This window comes from Conger conger, chromosome 13 (genome assembly GCF_963514075.1).
Source record: "Conger conger chromosome 13, fConCon1.1, whole genome shotgun sequence".
Taxonomy (NCBI): Eukaryota; Metazoa; Chordata; class Actinopteri; order Anguilliformes; family Congridae; genus Conger; species Conger conger.
The window spans coordinates 10,358,657-10,383,971 of NC_083772.1; the positions used below are offsets into that span (position 1 = coordinate 10,358,657).

The window sequence follows — 25,315 nt, forward strand, 5'->3', positions numbered from 1 at the left end:
TCATTTTAATTAAACACATCTTTTCTGTTGCCTATAGTATATAACACGGTTTCTCCTGTTACCTGTACAATATCAGATAAACCGTTGAGAAATGACAGCACCTTTGTACATGATCCCCCCCCCCCCCCCCCCACCAATTTTAAGGTTCAACAAGTATTTCTTGAATTGGCTTCACATACATGCTTTGTTTGGCAGGTTTATTCATTTATGTCATTTGTGAAAGTAGAAGAGAGCTGTTGATGTCTAGTCTGGTGAAGAAACCCCACCTTACAACAGATCAAATACTGGATGCAGATGCAGATGTGACTACACCTGCAAGTCTACCATACGTAGAAGGCTACACCTTCAGGACTACAGACGGTACACTACAAGCCAAAGAAGCCTGAAGGTGAGATTACAGCCAAAAAGCACCTAAAAGAGTCCCACAAGTTCTGGAACAAAGTCTTGTGGACGGATGAGACAAAGATGAACATGTACCAGAGTGATGGAAAGAGGAAAGTGTGGAGAGAAAAAAAGGAAATGCCCATGATCCAAAGCACACCACCTCATCTGTCAAACATGGTGGAGGGGGTGTTATGGCTTAGGCCTGTATGGCTGCCAGTGGAACGGGTTCACTTTTCGTCATTGATGATGTGACTGCAGACAGAAGTAGAAACCTACAATCTTTGAGTTACAAATCTAATTCCATGAACACTAGTTACTCGGCTATCCTCAAATTAAAATCTACTTGTTCACTAAATGTAAGAAGATGGAATTGGATTCTGGTAACTAACATTGTTTGTCAATAAAATATTTATTATAGAGAAAACAGAGTTACTGCAGTTAATTAATTCCCTAGGTTAATCACCATGGCACATGTAGAGAGAACTCCAGAGCAGGATGTATAAAAGGAGAGTTCATGTTCCTGCACTCTAAATGTGCAACCAGGTGTACCTAGTGTAAACCTTTTTCCTCTTTCTCTGCAAAGGTGATTGTGGTGAGTAATATACTTTGAAGATCGTATTTTCTGTCAATGACCATTTTCATAATTGGACTGATCTTTCTTATGAAAGTAAAATGGAAAAACGGATTGCTTTAACTCGGGACATGTTTACCTAGATGGTGATTCACGTAGATTCTAATTTTTTTTTTTGCCAAAGAGAGCAGGGCATATTGTCACGCTTTTCACTCCATTACATTCCTTCGGTACAATACATCACAGTGCAATAAATGTCATACCAAATGAAAGAATGAAGTTTCAGGCACATCCTTTGTAGTCATTACATATCTTATTGCAGTACAGAGTTATATACAGTTAAGTAGAGGATGTACACTTGTGACAATTTGCCCCACTGTCACACCATGTGGCGTAAGTTGTCACATTGGATTAAAGAACACAACCAGACATTGGGCCTCATGCAAGAACTTTTTCGTATTCTTATCATTAATTTATCTTACTTTTTTAAAAGCAAATACATCCAAAAGACCAGTGGGTCTGGATCTGGGAGGTACTTTGCTGGTACCCCTGTTATTGTCAGTGACGAACCTTTGCAACCGGCAACAATTCCCATGACAAACAGCTGCAGAATACCCCTTTTTACCCCCATTCCCCATCAATGAGCTCTAGGATTAACAACAGTTATTCCAAAGTTATTTTTATTTTAGCTGTCTGCCACAGGATATTGGAGTTGGATATAAATAATGAATGAGAAAGTGCAGACTTTCCGCTTTAGTTTGAGGGTAGTGACTCCTAAATCAGGTGACTGGTGTCGGAATTACAGCCATTTTTATACATAGTCCCTCCAATTTTACGGGCTCAAAATTAATTGGACAAAATAAATCATTAAGTCTTCAAAATGTGAGAGTAAATTGACTGCATTCAATGCAATTACGTTATTAAATGTATATGTTTTTTCTATTTTACTTGCAGGAAACAAAAAAAAAGCAACAAAGAGAAGAAATCATCTGCTATGAGCTCCCTGAATTCCACCATCTCTCTAAATGCAACTTTTGTGCCAAATACTACTATGTTTTTTTGTGCTTTGTTTTTGTGGTGTCTGTGTTGGGGAACTCCTTTGTCATGTTAAGTATATGCACAGAGCGCAGTTTTCACACCCCAAAGTATATGGGCGTGTTTAATTTGGCTGTAGCTGACTTGGGTGAAAGCACTGCTCTTATTCCAAATTTAATTGCAATGTTTCTTTTTGATTCCCAGTACATCTCCTATGATGCTTGCTTGGCCAACATGTTTTTTGTGTTTTTTTTTACCTGTTTGCAGTCTCTCACTCTTGCTGTTCTGGCATATGATAGATTGGTGGCAATATGCTTGCCACTGAGATACCATTCCATTATCACAGTGCCAGCAATGGCTGTGATATTAACAGTGGTTTGGGCATTTGATTCTGTTATACTGATTATCACGGTGACTTTGGTTACCAGGTTGTCCTTTTGTAAATCTATTGTGATAAAAAGCTACTTCTGTGACCATGGACCTACATGTATTTTGGCATGCAGTGATTCTACTGCCAATCGTAACATGGGGATTGTTATTACAGTATCATTATTTTGTGCACCTTTTATTTTTATAGTACTATCATATGTACTTATTTCTCATGCACTGTTTAAAATAGCTTCATGGGAAGGGCGATTTAAAGCCATTAAGACTTGTTCTGCCCACCTAATGCTGGTCACTCTTTATTATCTTCCAATACTGGGCACCTACATTACTGCACTAGCTTCTACAATTCAGCCAAATGTCAGGGTAATGAGTACATCACTGGCAAAGGCCATTATCCCCATGATGAACCCAATAATTTATGTGCTGAACACAGAAGAAGTTAAGGAGTTCTCAAAGAAACTTTTCAGAAAAAAAATAAAGAAAAGCCACAACCAGAAGAAACAATCAAAATAAAGGAATGAATAGATATTACAGGAACTTTTTTTTTTTAATGTATCAAACTGTAGAGGTGGAGGCAGAGGGTAAGAATTCCTTCACATAGAAGAGGTTAAGGGATTCTCCCCAAAAAAAGTAAAATATTATCATAAGTCTATTTTAGTATGTATACAGACAAGTGGCAATTTAATGTGCATTTGACTCTGTAATGAGGGGTTTACAAACTGTAATCCAAATATAATTTTCTTCTCTATGTAGGATTCACAGTCTGAACACGTCCTGCACTGACATTCTCTGTCACCTGGCAAATAGGTTCTCTCTTGTTTTTCTTCACATAACACACTCATGCACGAGCATAATATCATCAAATGTGCACTTTCGACTACAATTTCTGACCCTCTATTCTGATGTCTTTCCCATAGATCGAAATGCACTTTAGTCACTATTCCTGTTGAAACACAAGCCAGTTTAGCAGTCTTTGTGCCATCCATGCTCCAATAATGAACCCTCTTTCAAAGTAACTTCGCTCTTTTCCTCTTGCCATCTTGATTCAAAATCAAGTTCAACTGGGCCTGCTCATCATTTTTACACATGCTAGAGAGCATGATAATTGCTTCATTCTATCATGAAGTACACCAGTATGGAAGCCTCTGCATCGGTAATGTTTCCCTGCTCATTTATACAGGCTTTTCCTTTTATTTGTCACCTGTCTTTATGTATATAGTGGAACATTACATTTAAATTTTGTTCAATTAATTCATTAAAAAACTGAAATTATTATTTTTTTCCTTGTGATTGTGATTAATGTACTTTGTCTACATATTAAGTTCGCTAAATAAATGACTTGTGATGTAACATGATTGGTATTACAGTACTGATCCCATCAAAAAGAGAAAGTTCTTTCTCTTCTACCTTAGAGACTTGAGAAACTCCCAGTTGGGATGAAATCTCAAGAGGAACCCGGATATACGGGGATGCCCATCCTCCACTGGCCTATAGGTTAAGATGGCAACCGTTCATGTATTAAATTTGCAGGTAATATAGAAAGTCCACAATGTGCAATTCAGAGGGCAGGGGGATGAATCTGTAGCTCCAGGATGTGTTGAAGCGTGGGCATGAGGAGCAGGGCTGCAGCAGTTCATGACCTCACGACCGAACAAAGAGGGATGTTAGGCACTAGAACATTTGTTAGGACAGAGTAAAATGTTCTCATGCACAGATCTAATAGCCTGCCAACCGTGCCCAAGTTTTCAGTACCACACCTCCCCAGTGACTAAGGTTGTGACAAATCTCACATAGTTAGAGGAATGGATTTAGGGATGATGAAATTGGATTCTGATAACTAGCCTTGTTTGATTTCTCTGTAAAAAAATATATTTTCGGTCATTAATTCCCCAGATTAATTTTTAAGTTACTGCAGTTAATTAATTCCCAAGGTTAATTACCGTGGCACATGTAGAGAGAACTCCAGAGCAAGATGTATAAAAGGGGTTTATGGCCCTCTACTCTAAATATGCAACCTGGTTGAACAGGAGAAAACATCTTACCTCATTCTCTGCTAAAGTGATTGAAGTAAGTAATCGCTGTACAGTGCAGATTATTATTTTCATCATCGGATTTGTCATTGATTTTAGTGGTTAGATGGGAAAACTGATAACCTTACTTCTTCACCTTTGACTTTGGAAATGTTTACCAACATCATTTACAGTTACAGTCGAATTATATATAATATGTGAATCAGATATCCAGTTGGAAAATTGTTGATGCCCACAAATTAATTTAACAGCTCATTTTCAAAGTCAGCAAGTCAGCTGTTATGGATCAATACAAAACACTCCCGGCAACTTTATATAAATCAGATGGACACCTACTCTACCCCCCCAAGAACCCTTTTTTTATTGTGAAGAAAGCGACATAGCGAGTGAGATTACTCTTTAATGTTGACTGCTAGATTTGATTCTTGGTGAATTGCACAAAGAATAATATCACATAATTATGATGAAATTACCTGTGAAACTTGTTAGAAATACAGTACGTGAAAGTGCATAGTGGCAAGAATAGAGGAGTTCACATGTACAGTACAGTGACCAGTGTGACTGATCATTATTGACATCAAAATTGCATTGTTATTTTAAAAATGTAGGAAATGTGAAATAAGTGATTTAAAAGTGCATGAAGACAAAATTATATATTTCTCTTTGTCAGACACCATGTGAGACTACAAACAGATTCTTTGGCAGAATAAACAGCAAATATTGTTGCTAGACTTCGTATGTTTTCTTGACGATTTTATTTGCATGCTCAGTACTCAGGTAAGAGCAGTCGTCTGGCAGTCGGAGGATTGCCAGTTTGATCCCGCCCTGGGTGTGTGGATGTGTCCCTGAGCAAGACAAGACACCTAACCCCCAGTTGCTCCTGAAGAGCTGGTTGGTACCTTGCATGGCAGCTGTTTGCCATTGGTGTGTGAGTGATTGTTTGTATGAATGTATGAATGGGTGAATGAGAAGCATCAATTGTACAGTGCTTTGGATAAAGGCGCTATATAAATGCCAACCATTTACCAAGCTCAGGACTTTACCGAAAAAGTCAGCCTCCTTTTGTGTCAAGAAAGGACATTTATATAAATTGCTTGGTACGTAAAGTGATGGTAAATAATTATCTGTAAGATATGAGGTCGTTATTTTCAAGTAACATCAGAATTTTTTAATAAATCAACTGCATTTAATGTAATTGAGATACCTATGTTTTTTTATTAAAGGACAAAAATAAAGCAACAAACAGAAGAAATCGAAAACATCTGCTATGAGCTCCCTGAATTCCACCCTCTCTCTAAATGCAACTATTGTGCTTCCCCCATTACTTTTCATAAATGGTTTTTATAGCATGCACCATGCCAAATACTTCTATGCTTTCTTGGGCTTTGTTTTTGTGGTATCTGTCTTGGGGAACTCCTTTGTCATGTTTGTTATATACACAGAGCGTAGTTTTCACACCCCAAAGTATTTGGCTGTTTTTCATTTGGTTTTCACTGAATTGGGTATAAGCATTTCGCTTATTCCAAATTTAATTGCAATGTTTCTATTTGATTCACAATACACCACATTAGATCCTTGCTTGGCGAACTTGATTTTTGTGTATTTATTTGCCTGTGTGGAGGGTCTCAATCTTATCATTCTGGCCTATGATAGATTGGTGGCAATATGCTTTCCACTGAGATACCATGCCATCATCACAATATCAGTCATGGCTGTGATGTTAGCTGTGAGCTGGGCAATCAGTACAATTTTGATGATTTTAACATTTAGTTTATTTAGCAGTTTTTCTTTCTGTCGATCAAATATGGCAAAACAAAGATACTTCTGTGATCATGGGACATGGCTCATTTTGGAATGCAAAGAGAATCTTGTCAATAATTTGATGTCAATTGTTAACATGGTATTTTTCCTTTTTTTACCAATGATTATGAATTTACTTTCATATGTATTTATTGCGGTTGCACTGGTTAAAATCTCTTCATGGGAAGGGCGATTGAAAGCCATTAAGACTTGTTCTGCACACCTAATGCTGGTTGCTATTCGTTATTTAACAGCAATGGGAACCTACCTTTCTGCAGCAACTAATACCTTTAATCCCAATGCCAGGGCAATTACTACATCACTTTCATTTGCCATTCCGCCCATGATGAATCCAATCATTTATGTGTTGAACACAGAAGAAATTAAGGACGTCTCAAAAAAACTTTTAAAAAGAAAAAAAACCACAACTGAGACAACCAAGAATTCAGATAAAGGAATAAATTGACACTGGTTGCTGTTTCACAAACTCTATAGTCTGATTATAAACCAGTGGTGGGCAATCTAATCTGAAAAGGGCAGATTAGATGTGGGTACAGGTTTGAGTTTTAGCCCAGCACATAGACATGATTATTTGGTTGAATCAGATGTCAAAGTTCTGGCCCAAATCTAAAATCTGCAGCCACGGTGGCCCTTCTCATGTAACATTGCCCTCCTCTGGTATAGATACATGTAATTTAAAAGAGCAACTATCTTCTGTGTTTACTCTACGTCTTGGGTAATATATTTATTCATAGTTAATAAAGTTGGTTGATAATGAAGTTTGCTTCATAAGTTTATTCAGTGAATTATATATTTTTTATATTTATATATTTAAATCTACTACTGTTACACATTCAGTTTGCATAATGAATAACCAAATGATGTAACTTGCACATAACTTTTCACATAACAGAATGCACTTTTCCCTACAAATATTTTCAAAGCTTGAGGAAAATGATAATTTTATGTGTCTGCAGAGGTGTGCCTATGCCCTGGTTATTGGGCTATATTTATTGTGCAATGAATTGCATGGAGAACACAAAATATGTTAAAACCACAAAAAGCCCCTCATCTCTCTCTTGATGGCTCAAGCCCCAGTGTAGCACAGTCTCACATCTTACACTGGCTACACAGTTCTCCAGGGGGGATTGTGCCCAGCTTAGTCTACTCAACTGTAAGTCGCTTTGGATAAAAGCGGCAGCTAAAAAAACATAAATTATTATTATTATACATAGGTTCCCTTATTCATCAATTTCAAGCATTTTCACTCAGTGTTTCACTGTTTCTGACCAACAGACCTATTGTTTGCTATCACAGACTACATACATTATCGGAAATATAATAAGTAGTATACACCATGGTTAGATGAACTGATCCTCATTATATTATTAGCTTATTCAGAATTTTAGCCAATATTTTGGCTCCAACAATTAGCCTAAGCTTGCTGAAACCACTTGGACACTTGTCCCCCCCCCCCCCTTCACAAACAGTTTGGCCAGTTTCTAAACTAACACTTAATTTACATGTTTTTAAATCGAGTCCACTCTGTGGTCATTAGCTACCATTTGTAATCTGTTTCCACAATGCTGACTGTTTCTGAGGGTGAACTGATACAATTGATAAAATCTTCAATACAATCCTGTTTTAGTGCAAAACTATATATTCTATATGATTGCTCACAGGTTAGGTGGCTAAAGCTATAAATCTTTGAATGATTATCCTTGTGAAGATTTCCTGGCAGTTGCACCTTGGCAATTAAAAAACACCAGGCCTTTTGAGTGTTTTTTGAGTCAATGTTCTTTTATTTTTTGTTTGTTTTGCCTGATTGCACAGTTAAAGTAACTACTACAAACCTTGATAGTATAACTCTCACTGGTTTAATTACTCAAATGCCAAAACCATGACATAATTATTTTGAAAATACTTATAATGTACTTATAATGTACTTATAATAATGTCTCTCAATCCCAAGCAATATGGATACAACATACGCATTTTATTAGGTGTTTATTTGACATTTGTTTTACTTTTACTGCTGTAGCCTACCCACTTAGAGTTATGATGCATTGTGTGTTCAGAGATTCTCTTCTGCATACCACTGTTGTAATGTGTGGTTATTTACATTACGGTCACCTTCCTGTCAGCTTTGACCAGTCTGGCTCTTCTCTCTCTCATTAACAAGGCATTTCTGTCTGCAGAATCTCACTGGATTTTTTTTTTTTGCACCACTCTCTGCAAATTCTAGAGACTAGTGTGTGTGAAAATCCCAGGAGATCAGCAGTTTCTGAGATACTCAAACCACCCTGTCTGCCACCAACAATCATTCCACAGTCAAAGTCACTCGTATAAAAAATTCACATTCTGATGTTTGACATGAACATTAACTGAAGCTCCTGACCCGTATGTACATGATTCTATGCATTGCACTGCTGCCACACAATTGGCTGATTAGATAATCGCCTGAATAAGTAGGTGTAATAAAATAGTGTTCCTAATAAAGTGCTCGGTGAGTGTATGTCCATCTGTTTGAATAAAAAACTAAGCTTTTCTGATCATTCATGTGTCTGGACAAAAGGACATGCAGATGTTTTGTATCTTAATTTCTTAATCATATTGAAATTAAAAGTGATTTTGGTTTTTGTATTTACAATGGAATACACTAATAATAAACATAATTAACACTAGTCCTCATTTACTATGTAGTGTACATGCAGTCATTTTTACATATACACAATTTATGATAGATTTAGTCAACTAGCTAAGTCGATCGGTTTTCATGCTAACATCAATGGACGTTGCCTGAATGAGCAAAGTGCAAAGTTAGCACCTTTTATCGAATTAGAAAGTTTCCCCCTAGACTTAACTTTAGGTGCACTTACCTACATTTTTTCTTTGGCTTCACAACAAGAAAGAGTAACAATGAGACAGACAAACAGCACAGCGATAACAATTATTCCATATCGTTTATCCATTGTGATCATGAGCCAGTTAGATATAGACTTACCTAGACTGTTGTCTGATGATCTATACCAGGGGTGTCAAACTCAAATACACAGTGGGCCAAAATTTAAAATTAAACAAAGCCGCGGGCCAACGTTGAACAAATGAACCTTTTAATATGGACCCAAACAAGTTTTGCTTTAACATTGAATATGGAACAAGCAACGCTTATATAACTTCGAATTTCAAATAAAAAAAAAAACATATAAATGGCATATAAAATAAAATTTAAATAAAAATTGTATGCCTCTTTTCTATTTGCAGCCTTCTGAGGTTTAGTGCATAAAGAAAACGTTAATTATTGCTCAGTTTGCGACTCATTGATCTAATCTGATGTGCCCAAGCCAGATACCTGGCATCTTTTCTTGGATGCTAGTTCATCAATGTCTGGGCTCAGGCTCTGAGCTGAGGAAACCCTCAGTATCGAACGAAGGTGTTTATCAGTCAGACGTCTCCTGTGAGATGTTTTCGTCATCTTCATCAAGGAGAAAAGTTGCTCACATAGATAAGTGCTGCCGAACATGGAGAGCAATTGAGCAGCTTGGGTGCGGAGCTGAGGCATTGTGTCAGCGATGAACTGTGGAAACTGCGGCGCCAACAGCATCATACTTTGACTTCAGCGTGTCATTACACTGGAGTTCAATCAGCTCCATTTGGAGGTTGGTTGGTGCGTTTTCCACATCAACTGCGAAGGATTACTAAGCAGTTCAAATCTACATTTCTGGACATCAAAGTCGGCAAATCGCCGGCTAAACTCAGCGCCAAATACACTGAGTTTTTCAGCAAACTGTGCGCACACAGCGGTTCCATCAATGTTAAATGCTGGACCCCGACGGCACCGAAAAACAGGCAGATTTCACTGCCATTCCATTGTTTACATTTATGGAGATCGAAAATGGTGACGCAACAATAGCTTTTACTGGTTTACTTCACGCGCTCATACATGGCAGTTGATGGCAGTTCGAACTGTCAAAAGTGTGACTGTAGCCAGGTCAATATTTTTGCTGGGTACTCGGTATGTCCAGCCTTATAAGTCCAAAGTCCCTGGTTACTTTTTAATAGTTTCATTGGATTTTGACAATAGACATGTCAGACTTCAATCATGTTAACGCTCTCGAGCAAAGTTTAGGTAGCAAATAACAGTGCTGTATCCGTCATTTACATAGCTACAGAACTGTCCGATCATGCCGAATCACTGATAGAAACAGGATGAATTAATGACGATTCAGAAAATGTATAACTTTTAAAGATTTAAATGAATCCTATGGTGGGACTTTTGCCATTTATGGACGGTACGACAGAAAATTCCGGTGCCGTCGAACTTAATCGAATGCTTTTATTTATATCGTTTGAATGACCAAGTGCCGTTAAAAAGCAAATTGTATGGCTTTGTGCTATTCGCGTATGCTAGCTACATCATGCTAACATCGTACAGGGACCAGTAAAGGCTTAGAACACACTAGCTCTTAGTTATTGTAAGTTTGATCACCTCTACTGTGAAGTAAAAAAGTGGACAAATTACGTTTTCTGTGAGAAATGTATTGGCGAGCTCACGTGCACACACAGCGGTCGACATTCTAAAGCTCCACTTTGCCCTCCCTAAAACAAGACAAACAGGTCTGTCTTTTACATATGTAAACAGATATTCTGCCTCCCACCTGTCCAGAAAAGTTCTGTTTTCTGCCTTTCTTTTCGACATTTTTGGGAAGGGGTAACACGGTGACAGTTGTAGTATGAGGTCGCGCCGTGGTCTGGGAGAGAGGCACGGGGAGGCGGGGTGAGCGGGGGCTTTCCTGCCGAAGCACGGATCGCTACTGACACACAGGAGAGGGCATGTCTGGGTCCTGTCCTGATTGACGTGCCAAAACAACAGCAGAGCATTATGGGATTTGTAGTATTAGCGGTGAATGCGCGGTTAGATAATACCGGCGGGCCAGCTCTAATAGTAATTTGATATTGACTCGCGGACCAAATATAATTACACTGCGGGCCAGAGTTTGACACCCATGATCTATACAGTTGAGTTCAGGATATAAATAGCATTTGGTATGAATCGTTTTTTTAAAGTTTTTAGCCAATGGTGTTCTATAGCCTAACGCTTGGCAGTTATTCAAATTACGCAAACTATTCAGTTGAATTTGTTTAAAAAAATAATAATAATAATTGGGGGCAAGTTTAAATTAATTGGCTTGTTTGTATTTTGAACCTCTTCATGCTTTATTTGGCCTCAATATACATTTTTGTAATGAATAAAAAACGGTGCTCCTTTTTTTCCGTAATTCATCAAAAACGGGACATTGTGATTGTTACAGCAAGATGAAATTTGTCCAACCATATCAGAATGAAAATGGGTCATTTCCACCAAGAAGGAGAAGGCAACAAAAACTCTATCAAAGTTTCAAACTACCTATTTCCACTGTCAGAAACATTGTTGGAGAATGTAAGATAATGTAAGATAACAACTGAAGTCAAGACAAGGTCTGGAAGACCAAGACCAAGACAGATTTGAAATAGAATGGACCAAGAAATCAGCAGAACCCACACATCACTGCAAAAGAGCTGCAAAAAGAGTTGCAAACACAGGTCTAGCTGTTCACAGGACAACAATACAACATACTTTAAATAACAAAAACATGGCAGAGTTTCCAGAAAGAACGACCTCGACACAAAATTAAGTGTCAGAAGTATGAAAAAAAAAAAAAAAAAAAAGAACATTGAGAAGCCTGAAGCCATTTTGTCAAAAATTAATCCTGCGTCACTGCTGTACAATGCCATGTTGCTGCTCTCAATTTCAGTTCTTGGCTTACTGGGTCAAGACGGAGGTTATCCGTTACACATAAAAAAGATACTAATCCGAATCCTCGTCGCCAACCTTGTCATGTATCTACTCAAAATGAAGGTCTTTTACTTAGTTCTTTTTATTTGCTAACCCAAAAAGCACGGTTCATGCTCAACACTTGCAAAACAGACAAGGAGCATATTTTTAGGCATTCAACTTGAGAGCGCGCCAAATGCACAGGGTGGCGCCATTTAACCTGGCACGCTCAGCCAATCCTTATCCAAGGGCAAAGGTTATCCAATCATTAATTAATACATTAAATCTCTTATCCTTTCTCACTTCATTTTAATTAAACGCATCTTTTCTGTTGCCTATAGTATATAACACGGTATCTCCTGTTACCTGTTCCTGTGTCCTGCTTGCCTGTTCCTACTTACCTGTTCCTGTGTTCCTGCTTACCTGCTCCCGTGTTCCCGTCTTTGTATTCCGGCGTGTCTCCAGCCCCCAGCCTCCTCTCCTCCTCCAAGCTCCTTCCCCCGTTTCTGCCCCATTTGGACTAACTTCCTGGTTTCAACTCTCGCTCACTCACTCTGGACCACATATTGCCTGCTCTGCATTTCCCTGTCTGCCCGGCTTCTGACTATTGCCTGCCCAATCACTACGAATTGCCTTGATAATGAACTAGTATGACTATGTTAATAAATCTACCTATTCTACCATTTGGGAGTCCGCATTGGTTTCTGATTTCCAGTCCGTGATATCTACAGTAAGCACCACAATTCATTGTACAATGACATATTTTTTGTTATTTTGTTTCTGTACTCTAGTACAGATTAAATAAATGAAATGAAAGGATAAGGTTGTTGAAGCTCAGACTGTCAGATTTAATTTGAGGGTATTCTCAACAATATCAGATAAACCGTTGAGAAATGACTGAGACGGGTGCGTGGGGGTTGGACCCAAAATGCACGACTCAGAAACAAAGGTGAGATAAAGTCCCGTCAGGGCTTTATTCGGGACGAATCCCAGGAGTGTAGTCAAAACAAGCAATGTCCATACACGTAGATCCAGCCAAACAAATATTAAACAAACAAACCGCACGGTGCCGAGGGAAGAGGCAAACTCGTAGTCGGTAAACGTGCAGGGAGGTCCGGTAGCAGGAGAGCTGTCAGCGGGGCAGATGTACAGGCGGACGGCAGGCAGAGTCGTAGTCGAGGGCGATGCGGAAGTCGAAACCATAAAACAATCAGCGAGGCAAAAGTACAAAGACGGTAGGCGAGGACGTGGTCAAAAAACAAACAATGGTCAACGAAACAGAAATCAATAACGATGGTCGGTAAAACAGGCTTGGATCTTAACGTGAATCAATCAGAAAATAATGCTCAAGCGTTGCGTAGTAAAACTAGAGGCAGACAATTTCGCAAAGAACAGTTGCGCGACTGGGCTATAAATGTGGGTGTAGACAGGTGTAGACAATTAGTTAGAGCGTAGCAAGGAAATGGAAAACAGGTGCGATGGATGACAAGTTTAACAAGGAGATTAGTAATCGTTAGTAATAAACCTATCCTGCCCTAGCATTAGTAAATTAGTAAATGACATGCACGAGAAACGTAAGGGAACATGAACACATGATTAGTTTTGTTAGTTTCTACCCAATCCTGATCTAGCGTTAGTCGTTTTAGTAAATAGACAAATGGAAACAATTAGGGAGTGAATGACAGAAGGAGCGAGAGAGAAAAGGCGGAACGCAAGGTTTGTGGAAAGACATGTAAAAGTGTATGCATAAACAACGACCAGTTAACGTAACAATAAACATAAATCAAAACATAATACAAAACGAAACTAAGACGATAACCATTCAACATAACAAGGTAATATAATCGTAACGAAACATAACTATGACGGGAAAATAAATCGTAACAAGAAATAAACTAAACAACATGACGAACCTAGACTAACATAATACATGATAAGACACTACGTGACTAAGACAACATGAATAAACATAAAACATGGCGAGACAGACCTGAAACGTGACAATGACAGCACCTTTTGTACATGATCCCCCCCCCATTTTAAAGTTCAACAAGTATTTCTTGAATTGGCTTCACATACATGTTTTGTTTGGCAGGTTTATTCATTTATGTCATTTGTGAATGTAGAAGAGAGCTGTTGATGTCTAGTCTGGTGAAGAAACCCCACCTTACAACAGATCAAATACTGGATGCAGATGGAGATGTGACTACACCTGCAAGTCTACCATACGTAGAAGGCTACACCTTCAGGACTACAGACGGTACACTACAAGATGCAAACCACTAATAAGCCTGAAGAACAGAAAGGTGAGATTACAGCCAAAAAGCACACCACCTCATCTGTCAAACATGGTGGAGGGGGTGTTATGGCTTAGGCCTGTATGGCTGCCAGTGGAACGGGTTCACTTTTCGTCATTGATGATGTGACTGCAGACAGAAGTAGAAACCTACAATATTTTAGTTACAAATCTAATTCCATGAACACTAGTTACTCGGCTATCCTCAAATTAAAATCTACTTGTTCACTAAATGTAGGAAGATGGAATTGGATTCTGGTAACTAACATTGTTTGTCAATAAAATATTTATTATAGAGAAAACAGAGTTACTGCAGTTAATTAATTCCCTAGGTTAATCACCATGGCACATGTAGAGAGAACTCCAGAGCAGGATGTATAAAAGGAGAGTTCATGTTCCTGCACTCTAAATGTGCAACCAGGTGTAACTGGTGTAAACCTTTTTCCTCTTTCTCTGCTAAGGTGATTGTGGTGAGTAATGTACTTTGAAGATTGTATTTTCTGTCAATGACCATTTTCATAATTGGACTGATCTTTCTTATGAAAGTAAAATGGAAAAACGGATTGCTTTAACTTGGGACATGTTTACCTAGATGGTGATTCACGTAGATTCAAATTTTTTTTTTTGCCAAAGAGAGCAGGGCATATTGTCACACTTTTCACTCCATTACATTCCTTCGGTACAATACATCACAGTGCAATAAATGTCATACCAAATGAAAGAATGAAGTTTCAGCCACATCCTTTGTATTCATTACATATCTTATTGCAGTACAGAGTTATATACAGTTAAGTAGAGGATGTACACTTGTGACAATTTGCCCCACTGTCACACCATGTGGCGTAAGTTGTCACATTGGATTAAAGAACACAACCAGACATTGGGCCTCATGCAAGAACTTTTTCGTATTCTTATCATTAATTTATCTTACTTTTTTAAAAGCAAATACATCCAAAGGACCAGTGGGTCTGGATCTGGGAGGTACTTTGCTGGTACCCCTGTTATTGTCAGTGACGAACCTTTGCAACCGTCAACAATTCCCATGACAAACAGTTGCAGAATACCCCTTTTTACCCCCATTCCCCATCAATGAGCTCTAGGATTAACAACAGTTATTCCAAAATTATTGTTATTTTAGCTGCCACAGGATATTGGAGTTGGATGTAAATAATGAATGAGAAAGTGCAGACTTTCAGCTTTAGTTTGAGGGTAGTGACTTCTAAATCAGGTGACTGGTGTCGGAATTACAGCCATTTTTATGCATAGTCCCTCCAATTTTAGGGGCTCAAAATTAATTGGACAAAATAACATAGCCATGTCTTCAAAATGTGAAAGTAAATTGACTGCATTCAATGCAATTACGTTATTAAATGTATATGTTTTTTACTATTTTACTTATAGGACAAAGAAAACAAAAGAAAAGCAACAAAGAGAAAAAAATCATCTGCTATGAGCTCCCTGAATTCCACCGTCTCTTTAAATGCAACTTTTGTGCGTCCCACATTTTTTTTCATTAATGGTTTCAATAACATACCCCATGCCAAATACTACTATGTTTTCTTGTGCTTTGTTTTTGTGGTCTCTGTGTTGGGGAACTCCTTTGTCATGTTAAGTATATGCACAGAGCGCAGTTTTCACACCCCAAAGTATATGGGCGTGTTTAATTTGGCTGTAGCTGACTTGGGTGAAAGCACTGCTCTTATTCCAAATTTAGTTGCAATGTTTCTTTTTGATTCCCAGTATATCTCCTATGATGCTTGCTTGGCCAACATGTTTTTTGTGTTTTTTTTTACCTGTTTGCAGTCTGTCACTCTTGCTGTTCTGGCATATGATAGATTGGTGGCAATATGCTTGCCACTGAGATACCATTCCATTATCACAGTGCCAGCAATGGCTGTGATATTAACAGTGGTTTGGGCATTTGATTCCATTTTACTGATTATCATGGTGACTTTGGTTACCAGGTTGTCCTTTTGTAAATCTATTGTGATAAAAAGCTACTTCTGTGACCATGGACCTACATGTATTTTGGCATGCAGTGATTATACTGTCAATCGTAACATGGGGATTGTTGTTATAGTATCATTATTTTGCGCACCTTTTATTTTTATAGTACTATCATATGTGTTTATTTCTCATGCACTTTTTAAAATAGCTTCATGGGAAGGGCGATTTAAAGCCATTAAGACTTGTTCTGCCCACCTAATGCTGGTCACTCTTTATTATCTTCCAGTACTGGGCACCTACATTACTGCACTAGCTTCTACAGTTCAGCCAAATGTCAGGGTAATGAGTACATCACTGGCAAAGGCCATTACCCCCATGATGAACCCGATAATTTATGTGCTGAACACAGAAGAAGTTAAGGAGTTCTCAAAGAAACTTTTCAGAAAAAAACTAAAATAAACACAACCAGAAGAAACAATCAAAATAAAGGAATGAATGGATATTACAGGAACTATTTTTATTTTTTTTACTGTGTCACAAACTGCAGAGGTGGAGGCAGAGAGTAAGAATTCCTTCACCTCTTCTGAACATAGAAGAGGTTAAGGGATTCTCCCCAAAAAAAGTAAAATATAATCACAAGTCTATTTTAGTATGTATACAGACAAGTTAACAAGGCAATTTAATTTGCATTTGACTGTAATGAGGGGTTTACAAACTGTAACCCGAATATAATTTTCCTCTCTATGTAGTTGTCGATGGATTCTTCTCACTGTCACAGTCTGAACACGTCCTGCGCTGACATTCTCAGTCACCTGGCGAAAAGGTTCTCTTTTATTTTTCTTCACATAACACACTCATACACAAGCATAATATCATCGAATGTGCACTTTCAACCACAATTTCTGACCCTCTATTCTGATGTCTTTCCCATCGATCTAAATGCAATTTAGTCACTATTCCTATTGAAACACAAGCCAGTTTAGCAGTCTTTGTGCCATCCATGCTCCAATAATGAACCCTCTTTCAAAGTAACTTCGCTCTTTTCCTCTTGCCTTCTTGATTCAAAATCAACTTCAACCGGGCAGTACACCAGTATGGAAGCCTCTGCATCTGTTATGTTTCTCTGCTAATACAAGTTTTTCCTTTCATTTGTCACCTGTCTGTATATACTTTACGTATATAGTGGAACATTGCATTTAAATTTTGTTCAATTAATTCATTAAAAAACTGAAATTATTTTTTTTTTCCTTGTGATTGTGATTAATGTACTTTGTCTACATATTAAGTTCGCTAAATAAATGACTTGTGATGTAACATGATTGGTATTACAGTACTGATCCCATCAAAAAGAGAAAGTTCTTTCTCTTCTACCTTAGAGACTTGAGAAACTCCCAGATGGGACGAAATCTCAAGAGGAACCCGGCTATACGGGGATGCCCATCCTCCACTGGCCTATAGGTTAAGATGGCAACCGTTCAGGTATTAAATTTGCAGGTAATATAGAAAGTCCACAGCGTGCAATTCAGAGGGCAGGGGGTTGAATTTGTAGCTCCAGGATGTGTTGAAGCATGGGCATGAGGAGCAGGGCTGCAGCAGTTCATGACCTCACGACCGAACAAAGAGGGATGTTAGGCTCTAGAACATTTGTTAGGACAGAGTAAAATGTTCTCATGCACAGATCTAATAGCCTGACCTGCCAACCGTGCCCAAGTTTTCAGTACCACACCTCCCCAGTGACTAAGGTTGTGACAAATCTCACATAGTTAGAGGAATGGATTTAGGGATGATGAAATTGGATTCTGATAACTAGCCTTGTTTGATTTCTCTGTAAAAAAAGATATTTTCGGTCATTAATTCCCCAGATTAATTTCATTGACAGAGTTAATGCAGTTAATTAATTCCCAAGGTTAATTACCGTGGCATATGTAGAGAGAACTCCAGAGCAAGATGTATAAAAGGGGTTTATGGCCCTCTACTCTAAATATGCAACCTGGTTGAACAGGAGAAAACATCTTACCTCATTCTCTGCTAAAGTGATTGAAGTAAGTAATCGCTGTACAGTGCATATTATTATTTTCATCATTGGAATTGTCATTGATTTTGGTGGTTAGATGGGAAAACTGATAACCTTACTTCTTCACCTTTGACTTTGGAAATGTTTACCAACATCATTTACAGTTACAGTCGAATTATATATAATATGTGAATCAGATATCCAGTTGGAAAATTGTTGATGCCCACAAATTAATTTAACAGCTCATTTTCAAAGTCGGCAAGTCAGCTGTTATGGATCAATACAAAACACTCCCGGCAACTTTATATAAATCAGATGGACACCTACTCTACCCCCCCCAAGAACCCTTTTTTTATTGTGAAGAAAGCGACATAGCGAGTGAGATTACTCTTTAATGTTGACTGCTAGATTTGATTCTTGGTGAATTGCACAAAGAATAATATCACATAATTATGATGAAATTACATGAAAAACGTAACTGTGAAACTTGTTAGAAATACAGTACGTGAAAGTGCACAGTGGCAAGAATAGAAGAGTTTACATGTACAGTACAGTGTCCAGTGTGACTGATCATTATTGACATCAAAATTGCATTGTTATTTTAAAAATGTAGGAAATGCAAAATAAGTGATTTAAAAGTGCATGAAGACAAAATTATATATTTTTCTTTGTTAGACACCATGTGAGACTACAAACAGATTCTTTGGCAGAATAAACAGCAAATATTGTTGCTAGACTTCGTATGTTTTCTTGACGATTTTATTTGCCTGCTCAGTACTCAGGTATGAGCAGTCGTCTGGCAGTCGGAGGATTGCCGGTTTGATCCCGCCCTGGGTGTGTGGATGTGTCCCTGAGCAAGACAAGACACCTAACCCCCAGTTGCTCCTGAAGAGCTGGTTGGTGCCTTGCATGGCAGCTGTTTGCCATTGGTGTGTGAGTGTGATTGTTTGTATGAATGGGTGAATGAGAAGCATCAATTGTACAGTGCTTTGGATAAAGGCGCTATATAAATGCCAACCATTTACCAAGCTCAGGACTTTACCTAAAAAGTCAGCCTCCTTTTGTGTCAAGAAAGGACATTTATATAAATTGCTTGGTACGTAAAGTGATGGTAAATAATTATCTGTAAGATATGAGGTCGTTATTTTCAAGTAACATCAGAATTTTTTAATAAATCAACTGCATTTAATGTAATTGAGATACCTATGTTTTTTTATTAAAGGACAAAAGTAAAGCAACAAACAGAAGAAATCAGAGTCGAAAACATCTGCTATGAGCTCCCTGAATTCCACCCTCTCTCTAAATGCAACTATTGTGCTTCCCCCATTACTTTTCATAAATGGTTTTTATAGCATGCACCATGCCAAATACTTCTATGCTTTCTTGGGCTTTGTTTTTGTGGTATCTGTCCTGGAGAACTCCTTTGTCATGTTTGTTATATACACAGAGCGTAGTTTTCACACCCCAAAGTATTTGGCTGTTTTTCATTTGGTTTTCACTGAATTGGGTATAAGCATTTCGCTTATTCCAAATTTAATCGCAATGTTTCTATTTGATTCACAATACATCACATTGGATCCTTGCTTGGCGAACTTGTTTTTTGTGTATTTATTTTCCTGTGTGGAGAGTCTCAATCTTATCATTCTGGCCTATGATAGATTGGTGGCAATATGCTTTCCACTGAGATACCATGCCATCATCACAATATCAGTCATGGCTGTGATGTTAGCCGTGAGCTGGGCAATCAGTACAATTTTGATGATTTTAACATTTAGTTTATTTAGCAGTTTTTCTTTCTGTCGATCAAATATGGCAAAACAAAGATACTTCTGTGATCATGGAACATGGCTCATTTTGGAATGCAAAGAGAATATTGTCAATAATTTGATGTCAATTGTTAACATGGTATTTTTCCTTTTTTTACCAATGATTATGAATTTACTTTCATATGTATTTATTGCGGTTGCACTGGTTAAAATCACTTCATGGGAAGGGCGATTGAAAGCCATTAAGACTTGTTCTGCACACCTAATGCTGGTTGCTATTCGTTATTTAACAGCAATGGGAACCTACCTTTCTGCAGCAACTAATACCTTTAATCCCAATGCCAGGGCAATTACTACATCACTTTCATTTGCCATTCCACCAATGATCAATCCAATCATTTATGTGTTGAACACAGAAGAAATTAGGGACGTCTCAAAAAAACTTTTAAAAAGAGAAAAAAACACAACTGAAACAACCAAGAATTCAGATAAAGGAATAAATTGACACTGCTTACTGTTTCACAAACTCTATAGTCTGATTATAAACCAGTGGTGGGCAATCTAATCTGAAAAGGGCAGTAGTTTTAGCCCGGCACTAAGACATGATTATTTGGTTGAATCAGATGTCAAAGTTATGGCCTAAATCTAAAATCTGCAGCCACGGTGGCCCTTCTCATGTAACATTGCCCTCCTTTGGTATAGATACATGTAATTTAAAAGAGCAACTATCTTCTGTGTTTACTCTACGTCTTGGGTAATATATTTATTCATAGTTAATAAAGTTGGTTGATAATGAAGTTTGCTTCATAAGTTTATTCAGTGAATTATATATTTTTTATATTTATATATTTAAATCTACTACTGTTACACATTCAGTTTTCATAATGAATAACCAAATGATGTAACTTGCACATAACTTTTCCCATAACAGAATGCACTTTTTCCTACAAATATTTTCAAAGCTTGAGGAAAATGATAATTTTATCTGTCTGCAGAGGTGTGCCCTGGTTATTGGGCTATATTTATTGTGCAATGACAAGCACAGTAGATCTTAGATCTGGAGATCTGGCTACACAGTTCTCCAGGGGGGAGTGTGCCCAGCTTAGTCTACTCAACTGTAAGTCACTTTGGATAAAAGCGGCAGCTAAAAAAACAAATTATTTTTATACATAGGTTCCCTTATTCATCAATTTCAAGCATTTTCACTCAGTGTTTCACTGTTTCCGATCAACAGACCTATTGTTTGCTATCACAGACTACATACATTATCGGAAATATAATAAGTAGTATACACCATGTTAAGATGAACTGATCCTCATTATATCATTGGCTTATTCAGAATTTTAGCCAATATTTTGGCTCCAACAATTAGCCTAAGCTCGCTGAAACCACTTGGACACTTGTTTTTTTCCCCCTCTCTTCACAAACACAGTTTGGCCAGTTTCTAAACTAACACTTAATTTACAATTTTTTTAAATCTAGTCCATATTGTCAAAGTCCTGTGCTGATTTCAGTAGTGTGACACATCCAGGTGTATTAAAGTGTACCCCAATTTCTGTCTCTGTGGTCATGAGCTACCTTTTGTAATCTGGTTCCACAATGCTGACTGTTTCTGAGGGTGAACTGATACAATTGATACAATCTTCAATACAATCCTGTTTTAGTGCAAAACTATATATTCTATATTATTGCTCACAGGTTAGGTGGCTAAAGCTATAAATCTTTGAATGATTATTCTTGTGAAGATTTCCTGGCAGTTGCACCTTGGCAATTAAAAAACACCAGGCCTTTTGAGTGTTTTTTGAGTCTATGTGCTTTTATTTTTTGTTTGTTTTGCCTGATTGCACAGTTAAAGTAACTCCTACAAACCTTGATGGTGTAACTCTCACTGGTTTAATTACTCAAAGGCCAAAAGCATTACATTATTTTATTTAGCAGACGCTTCTCTCCAAAGCAACAACAATCCAAGCCTTCATTAGCAGCTCTCAAGTAAAACTTCACACCTGAGCTGGGGAATTGTGCCTGACATATGGTGGAGGTTTTCACAATTATTTTGAATATGCACATTTATGGAATATAGATTCCTTTATAGTACAACAATTCAAAGTATAGTACAGAAATTTCAATTATTTTGAAATACTTAACAAATAATGTCTATCTCAATCCCAAACAATATGGATACAACATACGCTCACAAGCATTTTATTCGGTATTTATTTGACATTTGTTTTACTTTTACTGCTGTAGCCTACCCACTTAGAGTTATGATGCATTGTGTTTTCAGAGATGCTCTCCTGCATACACATGTTGTAACGTGTTGATATTTGCGTTGGTCACCTTCATATCAGCTTTGACCAGTCTGGACCTTCTCCGCTGACCCCTCATTAACAAGGCTGAATATCCAGAGGATATTCAAGAATCGTTGTCTTTATTCAGTTCAATGTCAAAAGCCAGACGATCAGAGAACACGGTGCCTAATCGAGTTGCAAAAGAATAGTAAATACACAGTCCAAAAATCAGAAAGGCAAACAAATCAAAAGGTCCAGGCAAACTTGGAAAACAGACAAAGTGGTGTCTCAGGAATTTCAACAATAACAGGCTTACACAAAATTGGCACTGAAATGATGATCAACATTCTGACAGGGAACACTACTGAGACCAGGGTGTAAATACACAAAGGGATGAGACAAACTAGGGACGGGTAATAAAACAATAATTAGGGGGAAACGAACAATGCGGACTGGAATCACAAAGATACCTATGTAATACAAATGGCTCCGGACTAGGGAGTAGACAATTGCACAGAGTTAAGGAACGTAGTGATAGGGGAGCGAACACTTAGCTGAATCAAGGCAAACAATTAGAGATTAAACAGAGAGGCGGAGTTATAGAGCAGTATCGAAATAGAGGTAGAGTTCATTTGTTAGTTAACGTGATTCAATTACAATTACCTAAAACTAGTGACTGTTAGTTAATTCGACAGACGATTAGTGTGTTAATGCAATTTTGTACTGTACAAAATCTATGTTAATAGTTATGAGTAGATTAGTGCTATATACAAACATAAAAGGAGGAAAGCAGGAATTAAGCGAAAACGAGAATGGGAAGGAATCGTGGGAAACCGGAAAATTCCGAAGCAACCTGAAGACAGGGACGTGACTCTGGCTCAGAATACATTAAGACACAGACATCACAGGGGAAGACAAATGCAATGAACTATAAATAATAAAACAGAAGACCAGAACATGAATCAAGAAAAATAAGAAATATACAAGAAAAACAAATAAATTAACAGACAGAAATCAAGAACATTACAAGGCATTTTTGACCACAGAACTGCTGCTCATGTTGCCTTCTTGCCTTTTAAATTATATTCATAAACTGACGATTACCCACTCTCTCTGTGTGCTGGAGCGATAGTTCTTTCTTGGTCTTGTTGGACACCATAGTCCTAAAACTGGAAAATAATGTTTCTTTATTCAGCACCACGTCTAACAATATGACAAAGGTATTAAAATAATATAAATAAAACATGACATGCCAAAGAAGGCGTATTGCTAGATGGTGTAGCCACAAACCACTAACCATATATATAATTTAGCAAAATTATATATACAGTTGGAGAATTTGGTTTGTACATTTTTTATTCTATTAATATGTTTATATGTTGCAATATTTTTAAGTATTCCTGGAGTGCTTTATTCATAAAGAACACTACTTTCTCTCATAACGCAGTCAACCAGTCGCTGCATGGAGTGCATGATCAATCTTAGAGCGAGTTGATGGGCCTAGTAACGTTGCACATAGAAGCTATCCCTTAAGCAACTGTGATAGTTCAGGGAAGACAAGTAGAAAAGTAATTAACTTTAGTAAGTTATACCTTTCGAGTCTTCGTAAAACGCGAAGAGACACCATTATCTGGAAACGCACCCCAGGACTTTAGAGCTTTGGAGTCTATGTACTTGTATTCTTTTTTGTTTGTTTGTGTACACAGACTGTGCACTTTCATCTCACCTCCTGATTACAAGTTTACAGTAACCACTGAAAGCCTTGATGGCATAAATCCCACTGGTGTAATTACATCAGAAGGATGTCCCCTTGGACCAAACCAATCATTAGCAGCTCTCAATTAAGAGCTTCACACCTGAGCTGGAGAATTGTGTTTGACACATGAGTGATCCGAATACAAGATGGCTGAAGGTTTCTCTGGGCAATAGTATAATTGTAAAATCATACACTATGGGACACAAATGGACAAGTTGATAATACACAAACCAGTGGTGTTTTCTGAAATAGATTCATACTTCTGGCACACATGAATTGGCTGATCTTGGGGACAAGCATCAATTGCCTGACATAAACTATCCATCCATCCATCCATCCATTATCTGAACCCGCTTATCCTGATCAGGGTCGCAGGGGGCTGGAGCCTATCCCAGCATACATTGGGCGAAAGGCAGGAATACACCCTGGACAGGTCGCCAGTCTATCTCAGGGCACACACACCATTCACTCACACACTCATACCTACGGGCAATTTAGACTCTCCAATCAGCCTAACGTGCATGTCTTTGGACTGTGGGAGGAAACCGGAGTACCCGGAGGAAACCCACGCAGACACGGGGAGAACATGCAAACTCCGCACAGAGAGGCCCCAGCCGACGGGGATTCGAACCCAGGACCTCCTTGCTGTGAGGCGGCAGTGCTACCCACTGCACCATCCATGCCGCCCCGACATAAACTATATAATAATTAATTTACAATAGCATTTGTAATATTACAAGCCATCAAGATTCTGACGATACAATATCACAATGATTTGATGAGCAAGTACTATCTAATTTATTGTGAGGAAGAGACAACTTGCTGACATGTGTACTAATGTGGACATGTGGACTATATCTCTATAGCTATATATGTCAGTTTAACATACGACTAAGACTAAAATTTATTCTCTCCTCTATTGACTACATTCATAATTGAACAATTTTCATTGCATAAAGGGCCTTTTTTTTTTTTTTTTTACTTTTGAAGGTGAGAAATATGAAAACGACCCTCACCTCAGATTAGTTTAGTTTGACCACAAAAACTTGACCACCGAACACAAAGTCGCACAAAATGAGACGGATCTCGCTCATCCCTATTCACTCGCTTCCTTACTGAAAGCTTTTTGTCTGTACTCTAGTCTTGATTCTATTTCTGATTCTGTTATTGGTGTTTGTCAACATGAGGGCCAGAGTGGTGCCAGTGGCAATCAAGGTAAACATAGA

The 25,315-nt window shown here is 38.0% G+C and overlaps 2 protein-coding genes across 2 annotated transcripts; both read left to right on the forward strand.

The window, feature by feature from the left end:
- Positions 1–1,395: 1,395 nt before the first annotated feature.
- LOC133108329 (olfactory receptor 1M1-like) lies at positions 1,396–2,890 on the forward strand. Its single transcript, XM_061217801.1, has 2 exons — positions 1,396–1,511; positions 1,996–2,890. Exons 1-2 carry the CDS (start codon positions 1,396–1,398, stop codon positions 2,888–2,890), a joined length of 1,011 nt encoding a protein of 336 aa, XP_061073785.1.
- Positions 2,891–15,758: 12,868 nt separating this feature from the next.
- LOC133107942 (olfactory receptor 1M1-like) lies at positions 15,759–16,724 on the forward strand. Its single transcript, XM_061217275.1, has one exon. The coding sequence runs from the start codon at positions 15,768–15,770 to the stop codon at positions 16,722–16,724; it is 957 nt and encodes a 318-aa protein (XP_061073259.1). The 5' UTR covers positions 15,759–15,767.
- The last annotated feature ends 8,591 nt before the right edge of the window (positions 16,725–25,315 follow it).